Here is an 18,380-nt window from a genome sequence, read left to right on the forward strand (position 1 = left end):
AGAGGTCTTTCTCAGAAGCCAATGTGCCAAGATGTAGGCTTTAGGACTGCTTTCTCGGCTGCAAGTTCTCAACTTTCAATACGGGCTAAACGCGTCCTTTCGGGAGGCTTGCGCTTTCCTCCGAGCCTTGTGCGCCCCCGCGCCCCGCCGCACTCTGGGGTCCGCGCGCTCAGGGGACGCACGGAGGCGGAGGCGGGAGATCCGGCGGGGTCCGAGCGGACTCTACGTCACCAAGCAGGAAGGGGCGGAGTCGCCAGAGCGGCGGCGGGAAAAGCGCTCGGAAGAGGTCTGGCCGCTCTGCCCACCGTGGTCCGGGTCCCTGCAGCTGCTTCCGCGACATGCCAGCTACCGGCTCCGAGCTGCCGCCCCCACCGTCGCCGCCCACCTCACAGGAGCTGGGCTCCAGGCCGCAGCCCCACGGGGAGCTGCAGTACCTGGGGCAGATTGAGCACATCCTCCGCTGTGGCTTCCGAAAGGATGACCGCACCGGCACTGGCACCCTGTCGGTGTTCGGCATGCAGGCGCGCTACAGCCTGAGAGGTGACAGCGGTCTCGCCAGGGGCCGGCGGGCGGGCGCCTTGATGGGCTTGGAGCTTCAGCTAGGAAAGCGCTCGGGAGAGGCCGGGCGTGCGGTCTAGGATTAGTCCTAACTTCACAGACGCCGCAACTGAGGCTTGCGTTAGCGAACTGAGCTGCGTAGGGTCACACGGACAAAAGGGACAGAGCTGGGGGGTAAAACCACGCAGGCCCTTAACCTCGTGATGTTGTCTCCCCTAAAGCGGGTAAGGCCCTGTAGTGTTTGCCCGAACTAGAGTGGGAGAGGATCTTCCTGGGCTTGACCAAGGGCTTGGCTAGGTGTCCCGGTTATCGCCCCTCCTCTCTAGGGTTGGCCCTTCCTCTTCGCAAAGTTCTTCCAAATTGGAGCCAATTTTTGTGGACGGCAACGACGGCGGGAAGAGGAGTGAACTGAGAGGCAGGGGCGGGAACTTGGGGTTCCCGACAGTTTTCCCATCCAGTCCCACGAACCAGTTTTCCTCTTAAATCTGGAAACAGGAACTCGATGGTCTGAGTAGAAGTTCCTATTCGTTTTTTCCTTTAAAACAGGGTGGCCCCTGGGAAGAAGGGTCTCTTGACGGTTGCTAGCGCCAGGCTTTCAGGAGACAAAGTGGCGAGGTGGGAGTGTGCATGGACGTACATCTTTGACACTGATGTGGAGGGTGGTTTTGAGAGGGACACTCACTATTGGTAAAGCAGAGTTGCTGTGGTCAGGTGCGAAGCCCTGCACCCTACACTCATTCTAGAGAATGGAAAATTCCCGGCTGCAGTGGAAAATATCTAATCTGCCTTGGACAGCTTTGGGAGTTTTGAGCAGAGGGATCCACCTTCCCACAGCTCCAAGAGCATTGGCCTTCAGTGAGCCACAGACCTAGTTTTTACTCCAGCTCCTCTTCTTAGACCTTAGGCAAGTTACTTAACCACTCTGGTCTTCAGCTTCTCCATATACTTGAAATGGAAATAATGTTCAGGCAATAATGATAAAAGTAGGTACTTTGAAAATATCCTTGTTACATGGATATAAACTATACAACTGAATAGAGATATGCTATTACAATTTCTTGATGCAAACTTCTGTATTCCCTCCTGGTATCTGTAAAATGGAGATCATAAAGGTGCCTCAGGGAGGGTTGTTTTGAAGATTAAATAAAATCATGTATATAAGGTGTTTAAACAGTTACTATTTTTGGTACACTTAAAACATAGAGGTTAATTTGTTTTGCAAATCTTTAAAAACTATTCTTCAGTTTTGACCAGTGTGATATATACTATCCTGAGCAAGTTTTTCTTGGCAGGCTAATGATGGAATAGCCCTGGGAGCCTTCAGGCTTTGTCCGAGGGCACACTTTGTATGTTGTCTTCATATGTCTGTGAAGGAGTCTCGTTAACAGGGTAGTGGATGGTCATTCTTTCCCTGTCCCTATCTCACTGTGTGGAACTTCTGTGTCTGGTGGGTACAAGGCCCAAGGGCACCGTCTTAGTCACTGACTTGCACTGCAGCCTGCGAGCTCCACCTTGATCCAGGGCTCCCACTTGGGAGGAGTCACAGTTTTCCAGTTGCTCCTATGGTCACTCCAGGGCCTAACATCCTGGGGAAGTTTTCTTTGACAGAGGAAGGTGGGTGGCATGTGTTGTTTTCCCATCTTGAAATTATATGGCAAATTGTTTTTCAGATGAATTTCCTCTGCTGACAACCAAACGTGTGTTCTGGAAGGGTATTTTGGAGGAGTTGCTGTGGTTTATCAAGGTACAAAGGGAAGTGAGAGGGCAGGCCCAGAGCCCAGGTTGTGTGGCACCATGTTCTTGTTTATACCCATTATGGCACATCAAACCCGAAGACACCAGAAGCCAGTGGATGTCTGTCCTTGACCTAGGAACACAATCAGGATACAGGTTAGGATGACAAGGGCCAAATCTAATAAAATGAAATATAAGAGAAATAAACGTGAGGCTTGTACTTGACAAAAACAAATCAACAATACCTTAACTATGCAAGTATAGGTTGAGGTAAACATAACTTGATAATGGCACATATAAGATATATAATACCCATTTGTGAGAAAAGCTAGTGCTGATAAGGCCAATCAGTAGAAATATTCTATATACCATACCTAAGTTACTACCAACAGATTGCACACGAAGCATTAAATTCATTTCAGGTATCACACTTGGACACAGGACACATTTGGTTAAGAAACAATACTAGATGGTGTGGGAATAATTAAAGGACTTTCAGGTATGTAGTCTAGAACAGTTAGTTGAGGGGAACAGGAAGGAAGTTTTGAGAGGAGTTCCAGAGAAGGTATTAGACTTACCTGGAAGCCCTCCAAATTTGGACTGGGACCAGTCTGCTTAACTTTAGGACAGGCTGCTCAGGTGGCTCAGTTGGTTGGAGCAGCATCCAGTACACCAGAAGGTTGCGGTTCGATTTCTGGTCATGGCACATAGTTGGGTTGTGGGTTTCATCCCTGATAGGGGTATATTTGGGAAGCAACCAATTAATGTTTCTCTTTCTCTCAAATCAATAAACATATCCTCAGGTGAGGATTAAAACAAACAAAGATAGGACAGGCTGTGCAGGGACATATTGAATGCCTGTTGGCGACTTGGTGGGGGCTCTTGGTGGATGAGCCCCAGTGATTCCAAAGTCTGCTGAGTGAGTGAATTCACCTTCTTTGTTCTCCCATCTCTTCCAGGGATCCACAAATGCTAAAGAACTATCATCCAAGGGAGTGAAAATCTGGGATGCCAATGGGTCCCGTGCCTTCCTAGACAGCCTGGGATTCTCTAGCAGAAAAGAGGGGGATTTAGGCCCAGTTTATGGCTTTCAGTGGAGGCATTTTGGGGCAGAATACAAAGATATGGATTCAGGTGAGGAGACAGTGCTGCTTCAGTGTTTTGATCACTCCATGGTTTCAAGTGAAGTGTGGGGGATAAGAAGCCAATGTCTGGGGAGCAGATATATAACTTTTACCTTGTGAGAGGCTGTTTCAGGTTCAAGAGCCACAACTACACCTCATGGAAGTCAGATCATACTCGGTGATTAGCATTACTGGGTGCTTGGCACTTTCCATATCTTTTCATTAGCAGATAGTGACACCATTGGTTGCCGTGTTGGGGGCTAAGGTTGGAAGTTCATCGGGGGCACTAAACACCCAGAGATTGCCTTTCAGAGGCTTTGATCTTCCTCTTATTTTCAAGACTAAACCATCCATCACACTATAGGTGGCACTAGTGTGATAGCTCATTTACAGTGTCACCCTCTCCTCTCCACCCTGATGGGTGGGGGAAGATGAACCATCTCCCTGCTGGATGTCCACCTTCCCCTGTCACTTGGGGTGTCACTTGCTGAGTCCAGCCCTAGTCCTTTGTTCCTCTGTCCTACTTATCCTTAAGTCGGAGAGTCAGAGGTTACAAAAGCAAATGTGTCTCTCGGTGTTTGTGTGTGTGTGTATACATAGTTGCGTGCAGGAAGTAACAGTTTGCTGGCTGGGCAGAGACCTGCCACCTGGAGAGCATTAGTCTCATCTAAAGGGGGCAGTCACATCTCACCTCCAGCCAGCTAGAGAGATGTCAGCCTGACATTGTCAGAATTCTTCAATTAAAGCCTAAAATACACATTTTATATGCAATCTTTAGATCTTTTGAATGTTGGCAACTTCATTAAGTTTTAAAGTGATGTGCAGACCTGCAGTAGGCATAATTCTCAAAGATAGAGTGGTGGTTGCAGGGGCGAGGGAGAGGGGGAGTGGGGCGCTAATGTTTAATAGGTATGGAGTTTCAGTTTAGGAAGATGAAAAAAATCTGGAGGTGGATGCTGGTAATGGTTTCACAACAGTGGGAATGTACTTGTGCCACTGATTGCAAGCTTAAAAATGGTAAAAATGGTACATTTAACATTATGTAAACTTTACCACCATTTTTTTATAGTGTTGTGTGGGCCAAACTATTTCTGCAGGTGAATGGCCTGCGACCTCTGTCCTAGGACATCCTCAGGATGTGAAGCTACTCCCCTGCCTTAATTGTGCCTTAAATCCTACCTAGTGTTCAATTCTTTATTGTTGCTTAAGCGGGCCTAATAAAATCATGTCCTTAGTTTAAAGTTGTATGAATGCTCAGCTTTTGGACTTCAATAGGAGTGTTTGTCCTTTTTGTTGATTTTGAATTTTAATCTTTAAACAGAGGTTCAAGTATAGACAGGTCCCTGTACCCTTTACCCAGTTTACTGCAAAGGTAATATCTTGTATAAATTGACATTGGCAAAATCCACACGAGCTTACCAGATTTCTCCAGTTTTATGTGTATTCATTAGCACGTGTGGGTGTGCAGTTTGAGCCTGTGGTGTGTAACCACCACCACGATCAAGATACAGAACTGTTCCATCACAGTTCTTTTTAAAAACCTTTGATATACTACCTTTTCTGGAACTGATTGTGACAGGCTTCCTCCAAAAAATTAAGAACTGCTGGACTAGAACATAGTGTGACACCAATAATGGAATTTTAAACAGAGGAGAATGTGAAATCCTGCACTTCTCAGCTTCCAGTTCCATTTCAGAAGGCAGGCAAGGAATTCACATCCAGAGGCCAGAAATGGGAGGAAAGCACAGAAGTGGTAAAATAATTATAGAGGTCTCCTGATATTTACAGATGACTAGGCATATACCTGCTAAATTATAATTTCAGGTGGAAGTGTTGGAAGGATACTGTCCAGGTCATGAAAGGAATCCCCAGTCCTCTGTTAGTTGTTAATATGTGTGAAATTGTATATTCTATTTAAGACCTAGTACTTTCTGTGGGACATAGATAAGCAAAATCATGTCAGTGAAGCATGACAAGAATGGGTATAGAGACTAAGTCCTGTTGCAATTGGGGAGAAGGAGGAGGTGACACCATGGCCAACCAAATATTTAAAGGACTTTTATAAAGAAAAGAAAATTGACTTTGTTACGGCTCCAGAGAACAGACCTAAGAGTCTAGACCAGGCCTTGAACTCAACAAAACCAAGCAGTATCTGAGAAATTTCTAGAGTGTGTTGGATTTCTTGTAACTATGACCCAAGGGGAGCTGTGGAAGGACAGTGTGATAGGTGACCTGTAAGGCCATCTCACAAGATGCTGTGATTAACATGTGCACCTTTTCTCTCTTTTTGATAATTTTACAGATTATTCAGGTCAGGGAGTAGACCAGCTGCAAAAGGTGATTGACACGATCAGAACCGACCCTAATGACAGAAGAATCATCCTGTGTGCTTGGAATCCAAAAGGTTGAAAGCATAGCAGTCATCCTCTCGTGTCCTGGCTGTATGATCAGCACAAAGGGAAGCAATGTGGCCTTGTGCACAGGCCTCTAGTGGAAGGCAGGCCTTGGGAACTGACTCAGCCCCATGGCTGCTTGGGTGACCCTGGGCAAGTCACACTTGGCCCCATTTTCACCTTTAGATGGCCTATAAAAATACATGTGCAATTTTAACATTTTAAATTGGGGCAGATGAAGTTTCAGATCCCTTTACCTCAATATTAACATTTTTAACAACAGTATTTTAAAATTAAAATCTACCATGGTGTAATGAAGACTCAGAGTGGAATATCTACATATGTAATAGAGACTTGGAGTACAGGAGGGTGTGCCTGAGACCCCAGTTTCCTGTGGCCCCTGCAAATGAATTCATTCTTCCTGTGAAGGTAGCACAAATAGTTAAGTTCAGCTCGGATGGGAGAGCGTTGCTTCAGTTGTAAACGTACATCGCAGAAGGCTCCTGTTAATGGACAGGTCTCTGTCAGGGTTGTGCCATTCCTGGGACTGGAATGGTCTGCTTTTGCCATGAGGGGAAGGTGTTGGTCAGGGGGGGGTCACTGTGTCCCAGTGGCTCTTTCTCATGACCTCCATCTTAAGAGTAGGCTTGTGTGTCACTCCTGTTTTACTATGCTATAGTTGTGTTCTTTAAAACCACCACCCCTCCTTATTTTTGTCTGTGCTGTTCCTCAGATCTTCCTCTCATGGCCCTACCTCCATGCCATGCCCTTTGCCAGTTCTATGTGGTGAACGGCGAACTGTCCTGCCAGCTGTACCAGAGGTCAGCAGACATGGGCCTGGGCGTGCCCTTCAACATTGCCAGCTACTCCCTGCTCACCTACATGATCGCACACATCACGGGCCTAAAGGTGGGCTGCTCTTAGGAAGGAAGTTGTTGCTTGCTTAGAGTGCTGAGCTCTTAGATTCTTTAACATGAAAAAAACTGCACAGAATTTGATTAGAAATGAACTGACTCACTTTGTGATTTTCCATGGAACTTTCCTGTCCTTGTGGTCTATACCAACAGGTTTATAGAGGTTTTTTATAATACAAGATAACTTTTATGAATTAACTTCTTAAAAGCGACACTGGTTAAATTCTTTATTTTCTGAAAAGCTTTGAGATGTCTACATCCTGTACGTAATGTGTTTTTAAATAATGTGTTGTAAAGGGATTAAAACTGAGACACTTACTATTTTGTTTCTTCCTGTGCAATTCAGCCAGGTGACTTTGTACACACTTTGGGAGATGCACACATTTACCTGAATCATATTGAGCCGCTGAAGATGCAAGTAAGAATTGTTATCTATCACACTTTGAAGATTGGTCCTGTCTATTGATAAAAGGTTGCTTTATAGAACATCCCTCCTATAATTGGCATTCTTCTCAGTGCTATGACAGAGATAAGGTGACCTGCTTTGACTGCAGGGCTTCAGTTTAGGGGTGGGTGGGCAGAGACAAGGCAGACACATGTCTCAGCAATGTGACAGGTACCGTGGGGGACTAAGTACCAGTATTGGAAGGGGAGAGCCACGTTCAGACCAGGGAATTTGGGACCTTCCCAGAGGGTGGCATTTCAACTCCTATTTTTACTTGAAGAATTTAAATGCAAATGTTTGTGTTAAGTGTATGCTAAATACAGTATGTAGGTGCCTGAACTTTGGAAAATCTGTTCAAATCCATAAATTATAGAAGCCAACAAATGATTTGAAATGGCAACAAAAGTATACGAATGTCTGTGCATAGAGCCCCAGGAATTAAACTTAAAAACCAAAAACCATTTAGGCCCTTCCGGATTAGGTCCAGGCTTGGAAAGTTTCTCTTTTGAGGAAATTTGTCTACTTTGCCATGGAGGGTGACTTCAAGGCTTACCCAGATGCTTCTCTCTGGCTGGCTGTTCCTGTCATGCTAGACAGAAGTCATGACCTGTGTCAACATCCTCATCGCCAGTGTGCATCCCTTTCTGTTAACTGTCAACAGATGTCATCTTTCCTTGCCCTTTCTGCCAGGGACAGTTGGAATGGGGATTATGGGACTCATGTAACCATTGCGAGTGCCTACTATGAATTACAGATACAAAGTAAAAGATTGTGTCCCGTCCTTAATAAACTTACCAAGAGCAATCAATCATGAGAACTTATACTTGGTGAGCCATCAGGCTCCTGACACTAAATGATCCCACAAAGTACACTCCACTCTCCATGTGTGTGAGAGCATCGGTTAGTTATGCTCCGACGGAACTGCATAACCAGGGAAAAGGTATCTACAGTGTTACACCCCTGTAGAATAATATTGTTGATACAATACTGTGTACTTATTTCATGAAGGGACATGGGGAGCAGAATTAAAGTACAGATATAGCAAAATAATGGTCTTACATTGTTTTTATCTTTTTTTTAGATGATTCTTTTTTTTCTTTTTAACTTTATTTTTATTGTCCCCCTTTTTCAACCCCATATCCACCTCCAACTTTATGTTTTTAGCTTCAGAGAGAACCAAGGCCTTTCCCGAAGCTCAAAATCCTTCGAAAAGTTGAGACAATCAATGACTTCAGGGCCGAAGACTTTGAGATTGAAGGGTACAGTCCTCATCCAACTATTAAAATGGAAATGGCTGTTTAAGAGTGCTTTTAAAGGAGTTGTTTGAAGGATACTGTTAGTCCTTTTATGTATTAATGGTTAGTTTAGATTCATAAATGAAAGTTCTTTTTGCTCTAAAGTAAGAAGGAACTAGATCAAAAATCAGTTGCTAACCTGTCAGTTATTATTCATAAACTTAAGGCTGTTGCCACTGGCAGATATAACTGTGCTGGTTCTTTTAGTAATAAAAGGCCTTGAGTTTGGTTAACAACTCAGTGAGGACATATGAAAATGCTGAGACTGAATAAAGCGAGGAGAGTAAAAATTTATATACTCTTTTTTTGTTTTTAATTTATATACTCTTAACAAAAACATGTACATGCATTTCAATCCCATGTTTGTATAAAGGTTAATGAATTTCAAGACTTATAAGCTCTTCCCTGAAATTTGAGCAAGCTAAATAACATCAGTCATGATAATGTATAGTTGATACAGTTATAAACATATGAAGTTTTGTTTCTTTTACATATTGTTATAATAAAGAAGTGTTCTGCATGCATCTAGGTTTTTGTCTTTAATTCTGTATTGTCATTCTGCATAGTTCCCGCCTAAAACAGATGACCTGAACCCTCCTAAATAAACATGCTCTATTCTTGTTTGGATGCTGCTAATAAGGTTAGCACAGATTTTAGAAATGCTGGCTAAACTATATTTTTCCATTTTTTCTATGATTTATCTAATTCTAGCTACATTTATTATTAAAATTGTTTAGGATTAAGGATTTTTTTTTTAAGGGTTATAAAAAATAGTCTATGAAATAGCACTTTGCTCTCACTGGTTTCAGTATGATATGAATTCGGTAATGTGCTTAGACTGAGCTGGAAAGAGATGCTATACCACTTCAGTGGACTCTTTTTATCTTTGTTGCAGACCAGATACCCCACAGTGCTGCAGAACTATTTTTATTCTGCTAATTTTTGACAAATGTTAAATAGAATAAGGAATCGTTCCAACAAATTATGCAACATGTCTCTTATTTTCATAGTATAGTTTAATGTCTGGATACCAGCATTTGATAGAAATCTTATAAGAACATATTCCGGGACTTCAAGTTAGTTAAATCTAAATTTGTGTAAGGATTAAGTAAGAGAGTGTATGCTTATATTCTAAAAGAAGTGATAATAATTACTTAGCTGATGCCTAAGATTAATATGATTTTCAGCTGAATTTGTTTTCATTGGTAGGATGATTTTATTTCCCAATTTTTGTAAAACCATACCCAAGAAATTTTAAGCCCTTTCACTTAAAAAAGAAATGGGTGTAAGGGCTGAACATTTAATTCCCTTGAGCAGCAAGGAGTTTCTTCCAGACTTCATCATCTGGGTACTGGTGTTTCTTTACAGATTCCTCCTTCATTTCTGTGGAATAACCAGCTTCCTATCAGACAAAAAGAAAAATGGAGCAGTGCTAATAACCACCTGGAACAAAAAACATTTATGTATTTCTCCTGCTCCTAGAAATGCTTTTAAATCTAAGTCAGAGGCAACTGAATTAATATTTTTAATCAAATTTCCTCTGATAGGTCAACCTTTGTTTGTGAAAATGAGGCCTGCTCTCTTAAAAATGTTAATAAATGGCCCAGATAACACAATTGAGTCAAAACTTGTCAGCTGACTAACCTGCTAGTTGGTGCCAGGTTTTCTTTCCTTTTTTGCACAACAAGTACACGTTTTAAGGTGAGGAAGGCTGGCATTAGAGAAGCCTCGTCAGTTGCTATTTCACCTGCAAACCCTGAGCTGCAGGCCTTGGGAATCTGATGTTGATGAACTAAAGAGCAATTTGTTTCTAGGTAGGAAAATAAACTACGGAGTCAAAGCTTTGTGCTCCAAGGTCTAGCTCCTGAGAATCAGTACAGCAGGGGCTTCCTCGGGGAGGCCTTCCTGCCCAAGCTCACCTTTGGAGGCATGTAGGAAGCATTCTTGATTATCACAGGATACTTGAAATGTTCATGAAGGTGGTCGACATATTCACACATCCTGGGAGGAAGGAATCAGGTGGGGCAATGATGCCTGAAGTTAACTCACTTGGTGCCAACTGTTATAGCAGAAGGGGCAGTGCCACAGTGAAGAAAGGGGAGACTTGGTCAAGGCTTGGCTGGTAACCACGTTTCCCTCAACCTCTGTGCCTCAGGTTCTTGTCCTCTATGAAATAAAGCAGTGTGGAGGCTTGGATGTATTGAACCATGAAGTCTGTTTTAATAAAGGTTTTGTGACCCCCAAAAGGAATCAATTTAGACTCCATAAGGATCTGGAATTATTTGGGTGACTTTAGCCAAAAGTTAGATGAATGGATTCTTTCCAGCTATACACACGATTTATAAGAGCATAGGTTTTAGGATCAGACCAATCTGTTCAAATTTGGTCTTGGCCACTTTCTAGCTTTGTGACCTGGAGTAAGTGGCCTAACTCTGCTGCCTAACCTTAGTCATCAGCTAATGGAACAGCTGCTGTGAGGGGCAGGCATGTGCTCTGTGCAGGTGATACACAAAGGAATTGGCAAGAGGCCTCATGGTTTCAGGGTACATACAGACTAAGTCATCGGCTGTACTGTTTGCTACTTGTAATCTATAGAGACCCGATGAAGAACCAGCCCCATGGGAGAGACAGTGGGGCCTTGAAGAGGAAACAGAGAACAGTGTTCACACAGAAAATTACAAAGCAGAGGTGTTATGGTGTGACAGCACACAGTGTCTGTGGCTATTTGCACAGTGACATTCCTGAGCAGTGAGCTCAACTTTCAGGAGAGTGGCATGAGGCACTTTCACCCACTTCTTTGGGGTCATAGTACACGGTGGCTCAGGGCTGACCCTTTTTCTCTCATCCCTCAAGACCTGCAAAACCTTTAAGGTTCGTTGGAAACGCCCCTCCCCGCCCCCCATCCCGCCCCTTGGTCCTACCTTCAGGAACTGAAACGAGGGGCAAAATTAGAATAACTTAGGAATTTTTTAAATTTACTCTTTTTTTTTTTTCCCATTACCATTTAGTCCTCTTATACACCCCTCCCCCCAGCAATGACCACACTGTTGTCCCTGTCCATGAGTCCTTCTGGATTTTTTTTTTAATAGTTTAAAATACTTCTGACATATTAAAAGGCAGCATGTACCTGCTCATTACCTAACTTAGGAAAGAAACCAGTACTTTATTGTTGAAGCCCACTATATACCCTGACATTTCTCTCTCACAATCCTGAATTTGGTGTTTTCCTTTCCCACACATGTTTCCATGTTTTCACTCTATACGTCTAGTGATCTTCCTGTGATACGACATTTAATTCCAGGAAGAAAGCATAATAAATCTACATAGTACAGATGACTAGAAGGAGATTGTCTTAATGTAAAGCTTACCTGGGGCATGTTGGGAAGTCAGATGGAACTAAATAGTAATGATGTGACCAAATCAGGGAAGACGCCAGTGTTAGAAAGAGGAAGTTGGACAGAGCAGAGGATATACCTCCGATGAAAGTGGGGCTTTAGGAAGTCAGAAGCAGGTGCTGGTTGAGGAAAGAGTTCTGGTTTTCATCTGGTTGAACTCTCACCTCCTAAACAGTGATTTAGGTACCAGACCTGACCCCTCTAAAAGAAACATACATGACTGTTTACTGCTGGGTCTCCTTGTTACTGCCCCATGTGGAGAAGTGGAAGCAAAATGAACTTGGCCTTTGAGTCACAGCGTGTGCCAATGGATAGGGTACTTAGTGCCTTTGGCCTGGACTGAGTGACACTATTGAAGTTAATGACACATTACTCACCTGTTTGTGAGGCTTGTGGAGACTGATATGAAGTCAAATATTATCAGGTGCTGTACCAATTCACAGAGGCTAACTCCACCAGCATGGGGGCAAACAGGAACTAAAATGAAGGCAGGTTTCTACTGAATGCCAAGAGTTGGGCGGAGAGAAGGGAGGGGTGGGAACCTACAGTTTTTCTGATTGCCCTCAAGTGATTAAGTCATTCGTTAAAGTTTAAGGATGAAATTCCAGGATGAAAACCATCAAAGATTCCCTGATTAAGCCTGAAAGAGTTAGGGAAAAAAAACAAAATGCCAAGCTACAGAGGGAAGCACAGGTGTCTCATGGGCAGGGAAATGGAGGTTTGGTCTGCAGACTACTGTGCCCTTACTTCCAAACTTTTTGGCCATCAGCAATACTGAGAGGTTCTCGTTGACACTTCCCAGCCTGCAGCTGTCAACCTGGAGAAACTGCAGGGCTTTCGCCTGTAGGAGCTGCTTAAATATCACTCTATTGTGGCACTGGAAATAGAATTACAAAAAAACCAACAGAAGAATGGACCTCTAAACTAAAAGTTTTGGGACCCCCACAAGGAATCAATTTAGACTCTATAAGGATCTGGAATTCTTTGGGTAACTTTAGGTAAAAGTTAGATGAGTAGATTAAAATCACCAAATGGGGTTCTTTCCAGCTATACACATGATTTAGAAGAGCATAGGTTTTAGGATCAGACTAATCTATTCATATTTGGTGGCAACACACCAATTCCAACTCACTCATTAGTGACCTTCAACACCTGGTCTGTATGTAGTCTTTGTTCTCCCTTGGCATGAGGCAAGTCCTGATTGTGCAGGTGGGGACCTGCGGCTCACTTCTTTACAAATCTACTGGTGGAACAGTGTGAGTCATGTAAAGTCACACTGCTTGCCATCTATTTAGGAATAACTGCCATAGTGAAATGAAGCATTGGGATGAAATACAGTGACAGTGATGAGCAGATGGCATGCACAACAAAACAGAACCGTGGCAGAGCAGCATTGCTCCTTTTGCTGGGAAAACAGACTGCAGCCTCTCCCTGCTGCTTGTGGGCTGACTGCTGCAGGTTTTGGCAGGCACTTGTGCTTCGTTTGTAAGCACAAAACGTGAACGCAATCATGTTTACTCAACTTGGAAGGTGGCTTTCTTAGAGTCACATAGTGCATTTTATGTCTTTGTAAAGCAAGTTGAAATTGCTGCCTTATAATCTACATTAAACACTTTGATAAGAATAAATGAATTTAGTCATTGAATTATAGAATAATCCAGAAACTTGTGACTATATCTGACTCTTCACTCTAATGAAGTATTATAAAATGACCCAATTTCTAAGAGTATGAAAATTTCCCAACTCAAAATACAAGAGGTGATGTAGCCTAACATATGATGATGTTATCAGTAGGTGGCCAGTGTGCCCTGACACCAAGGACATGTCACTTGCCTGTTCTCCTGTGGCAACGCCAATTCCTAATGGGACCAATGCCTATAAAACACAAGGTTACCTGGTGTTATTTTCCTAAGTTTTTGAATTGAAAATTTAGTGTTTAAAATTTTAGAGCTATTTATTTAATGTTTAACCATTCAGAGCTGAAGAAAGAAATGTCCCTGTGGAGGAGCAGCATGAGGTAGTCAAGGGGAATGTGTCCACACAGGAGGGGTTGTGTGTGTCTGCAGAGAAGGACTGGGCTTGTTCACGCACTACTCCCTGCCTGGCTGTGGCTCTGCAGATTCTGTCCGTAGCCTGGGCAGTTTGGCAGAACTGGGAGGAGACACGCCACTCAGCAGTGGCTTGGCACAGACTTGAGCGGTTCAGCCTCTAGCTGAGTCCTTCTTATAGGTCATCACTCTCTTTATTCCCATCTTATTGCCCCCTTTAGTGGTTGTTCTAGAACCCTGCCCGTTCGAGCTCAGTGAGTGGCCATAGATCTTACTTCACAGATTGGGTTTGGCTGGTGAGGTACTGAAATTTTCTGGCGATGCTGCTCCTTCTGTCCCCCTCCCCTGAAACTACTGTTCTCCTCACCACCCTGGCTCTAACCCTCATCCCCAGCCCCCACTGGGACTGCAGAGCCACACTCTCCGCTCAGGCATCTTTGCGCCCTGGCTTAGCCTTCCCGTTGTTTAGGGAACAATGACGCTAATGGCTAATACTTTCTGGGCTCTACCTGGCCTTGTGTGCAAAACCCTGACTGAATTGATTCCTCATCACAACCCAGTGGGATAGAATCCATCATGATCCCCACTTCACAGATGAGAAAAGGCACACAGGTGTCTTGGATCAAAGCTCTGAAGGTTGTGGAGTTGGGGCTTGAAATCTCAGCTGACTCCAGTGCCAAAGGAGGCATCTGAATCACTAGGTATGCTGACTTCCCTGCAGAAAAGTCATTAATTTAGGAGCCAGGTGTCCCCATTTCCACTACCTGGCCTGTCTCTAACAAGATGTGTGGACTTGGGTGAGAGTCACAGACTACTCGCAAGTCTGGAGTTAGAGGAATCTACATTTTTTTGTTTTATTCTGGGTGAGTAAAATATTTTAATATCAACCATATTTCTATCTGTAGTCATGAGAATCATGTCTATTAATATCAAGAGGATGGTTGGTAGCCTTTCAGCTTTTAGCCATTTACTTTCTCTAAAATAAACAGAAATAAGGGCAGTCAATAAACTGAAGTGAACAATTATTTCACCTACTTCATCAGGAAAAGTAAAGGGGACTAGGCAGAAGAATTTTAGGATCTGTTCTGACCATTCTGGAAAGCCAAACAAAAAATAATATGGCACTGACAGGACAGCAGCATCTGCAGTTTTTCTACCTTGGAGATGGTGGCATGTCCCAGAATGTCATCAGGGGAGGTTGGCTCCTCAATCCACAGTGGCTTGAACTCAGCCAGCTTTGACATCCGCCTCACTGTGTCAGGCACATCCCAGCGCTGATAGGCATCCATCATCTGTAAGGAGAGACCTTTGCAGCAAGGTCTGCCAGGTGCTGACCTTCCTGCAGGGCTGTGGCTCCCAGAAAGGAAATGCTGTCACTAGTTGCCACCAACTGCTAAGCAAGACTCCCATGGGGAGCTTGACATGTCTTCTTTGGAGGACCGGTATACAGTCATAACAAAGGGAGGCAAAGAGCAGCCACAGAGACCAGAATTTTGGCTCCAGATACTCCAAGTCCTCAAATTATGAGATGATGTAGGAACTTAACTCTTGTTTATATCAATTAACCTATGGTAAAGTTGGTTTTCTTACACATCGTTTCACCTAAAGGCACAGAATCTATCAACAACATTAAGTGAGGACTTACTGTAATGTCTTTGGAGGAGATGTCCAGAAGAGGCCCGGGCTGGCCCTGGAGCTCTGACCCAGTCTACCCAAATACATTTTGTGTTGTAGTGTTCCATTATTTTTAGGAACCATTTTATCACATTCTGAATCATGCATAGCCAATAATGACTTTGTTCAACGGTCATTTATTGACTATTGCCTACTATGTGTCTGGCACAATAATAAATAACCAAACTCCACCATTAATTTAGCACCTATGCCACTAGACATTTTATGCATTTTTCCCATTTAATATTTATAATAACTATGAGGCAGTTCATATTAACCCATTTTAGAGCTAAAACTGACATGCAAAAAAGATAAATAACTGGCCTATGAATAATAGATGAAGTAAATGGTGAGTTCAAGTCTAGGTCTCTTACTCCAAGGCCCTAGCTCTCTTTGTGCAGAGATCCTGCCTGGAAGCCAGGTGCTAGGTCTGCAAAAGCTAACAAAGCGTCTCTCCATCCCCAACATTATCATGCTTTCTAGAAGAGAGAAACAGAGACAACTATCTCTTGTACAGTGATATTCCACCTTTATCCTCTCATGGTGCACATAAACTAACTACTAAAATTCTTTGGCACACCAAAAAATTTCTTTTTTTGCCAATCTGACAAAAATATGTATAGTTTTTATTAATTTATGAAAAATAATAGTAATTACCTACATTTTTTGCTCCAAAGTGACTTTTAAAAAAATCTGGTGTTGTCTTGGCCAGTGTGGCTTAGTGGATTGAGCACAGGCCTGTGAGCCAGGGGGTCACCAGTTTGGTTCCTGGTCATGGCACATGCCTGGGTTGAGGGTCAGATCCCTGGCTGGCAGTGCAAGAGAGGCACCTGATCAATGTACCTCTTGTACATCGATTTTTCTCTCCCTCTTGCTCCCTCATTCCTCCCCCTAAAAATAAATAAATAAAATCTTTTTTAAATCAGGTGCCAATACTTGTATATATGTATTTCTGGTACCAAGATTTAATCAATTAGACACAACCTTATTATGCAATGTGACCAATAAGATGCAACTCTATTATATGAGCTATATATTTATGGTTCAAGACAGGGTATTCACATTGGATGGCTATTGTTGTGTTGGCTGTTGTCATTTTTTAAATTTGACAGTCTAAGGGGAAAGAGGTCAGTGCCTCTGCCTAAATAGTCGGTATTTTTCTTGTGGCACACTGGTTGAAAATTGCTGCTGTGGTAGAATGTGCTATGTGGTAAGAGTATCCTCATAGAACACTATGAGAACCAGAGAACAGTACACCCAGAATCAATTATTGTAAATAATTTGGATGATGATGACCTCATAAGAAAAAAAAAGTAACATTAATTCACATATCAATAATGGGATATCTGATCCTAGGTCAAGGACTCCAAACTTCTATTTTAACTTCGGAAAAAAGTCTTTAAAATTTCATACAAACATCTTATTGTGACTTCATTTTATGAAAATATTTTACACATAATAATAAGTGTTTTCAAAGCTACACAGTTAGGAATACTGATCCTTTAATTTATCCCAAAGTTCCAGCATTTCTTCAACAACGGCTCCCTGAGATGCACTTACCTGATGAGCTACATGTGGGACAGACTTGCTAAGAAGGGAGATTAATTGATTGACACACTGGGCACCCATGGGAGATGTGTTCGTTCAAATGCATCCATATTAGCAAGAAGGAACAATCCTAATCCTGGTCTTAACTAGTTCTACAGAATAAAAATAATTTTAACTATCAGCTCCCAGTTGTTTGTTGTTGTTGTATTTTAAGAGTTCACCTAGTGTAACAAAACCACAAAGCTGTACATCCTCTGACATTCAGTATTGAAATTCCCAATGTTTTTTAATCCTTGTTTGAAGTTTGTAGTTTGGCCCTGGACAAAGGCTTCCTTGTAAGGCGGTTTATTTCTCAATAGGAGAAAAGGATATTTACCAAAGTCTTCTCAGGTGCAATTATGTCTCTGATGAGTCAGCACCTATGGATGTCATCCTGGAGATCAGCACCAACTTTTACCTTAAACCTGTAAAATCAATTGTTTTGGTAGTTTATGGGCCCTGACTTGGCAAAAATATCTGGATTTTCTACAGAAGTGACAATCTCTGTCAATAATTCAGAGATCACATTTTCTAGTAACTTCTTGCTCTTTTCCAATCAACCTTCAGACAAATCACTTGAAAATCATCCTACAATTAGTATCTCTTTTCTCATTAGTAGGTAATTTACTGACCTAAAGTTTAGAAACTTTAGAGAGCACTTAAATCTTTAATAACATTAACTGAGTTTTAGCTGTGCCATAAAAAAGAATTAAAAATGAGAAAGCCACAGACTTGAAGAGGAGAGTGGGAAGGAGAGCTGAGTGAGCCATCCTGTTACATCTTGAATGAAAAGAGTAGAGTTGGTAGAATTCCCCTGTCTACATGGTCCTTCACAAGAAGGCTTCATCCTAAATCAACTCAGTGAGAGATCAGCCAGAGGGACCCAATGGTGCAGGGGCCTGAGGTTTGGGGATTATGTCCTGGCTGGTGTGGCTCAGTGGATTGAGTGCCAGTCTGTGAACCAAAGGATTGCCAGTTTAATTTCTGGTTGGGGCACAGCCTGGGTTCCTGGTTGGGTCCCAATGTGGGGTGCGCAAGAGGCAACCACACGTTGATGTTTCTCTCCCTCTCTTTCTCCCTCCCTTCCCCTCTCTCTAAAAATAAATAAATAAAATCTTTTAAAAAAATGAAGTAACTTGGTCACATAACTAGGAGGCATAGCTGGCCACTGCAGGAGCTCCCTTAATCTGTTTTTATACCCAGCTCCTCTCCA

The 18,380-nt window shown here is 42.8% G+C and overlaps 2 protein-coding genes across 2 annotated transcripts in view; one reads left to right on the forward strand and one right to left on the reverse strand.

The window, feature by feature from the left end:
* Positions 1–233: 233 nt before the first annotated feature.
* Positions 234–8,987, forward strand: TYMS (thymidylate synthetase). Its single transcript, XM_090285760.1, has 7 exons — positions 234–540; positions 2,229–2,302; positions 3,252–3,426; positions 5,719–5,820; positions 6,543–6,718; positions 7,070–7,141; positions 8,333–8,987. Exons 1-7 carry the CDS (start codon positions 339–341, stop codon positions 8,468–8,470), a joined length of 939 nt encoding a protein of 312 aa, XP_090141886.1. The 5' UTR covers positions 234–338; the 3' UTR covers positions 8,471–8,987.
* Positions 8,988–9,753: 766 nt separating this feature from the next.
* The window catches only part of ENOSF1 (enolase superfamily member 1), a 34,969-nt gene continuing 26,342 nt past the window's right edge, over positions 9,754–18,380 (reverse strand). The window contains 7 exon segments of the mRNA XM_090285133.1: positions 9,754–9,865; positions 10,383–10,464; positions 12,236–12,335; positions 12,606–12,735; positions 13,692–13,733; positions 15,064–15,198; positions 17,505–17,592. Of these exon segments, the coding sequence (XP_090141259.1) occupies positions 9,764–9,865; positions 10,383–10,464; positions 12,236–12,335; positions 12,606–12,735; positions 13,692–13,733; positions 15,064–15,198; positions 17,505–17,592 (679 nt within the window). The 3' untranslated portion in view covers positions 9,754–9,763.

Source organism: Furipterus horrens, unplaced genomic scaffold, assembly GCF_987537825.1.
Source record: "Furipterus horrens unplaced genomic scaffold, mFurHor1.1.pri manual_scaffold_8, whole genome shotgun sequence".
Classification (NCBI taxonomy): Eukaryota; Metazoa; Chordata; class Mammalia; order Chiroptera; family Furipteridae; genus Furipterus; species Furipterus horrens.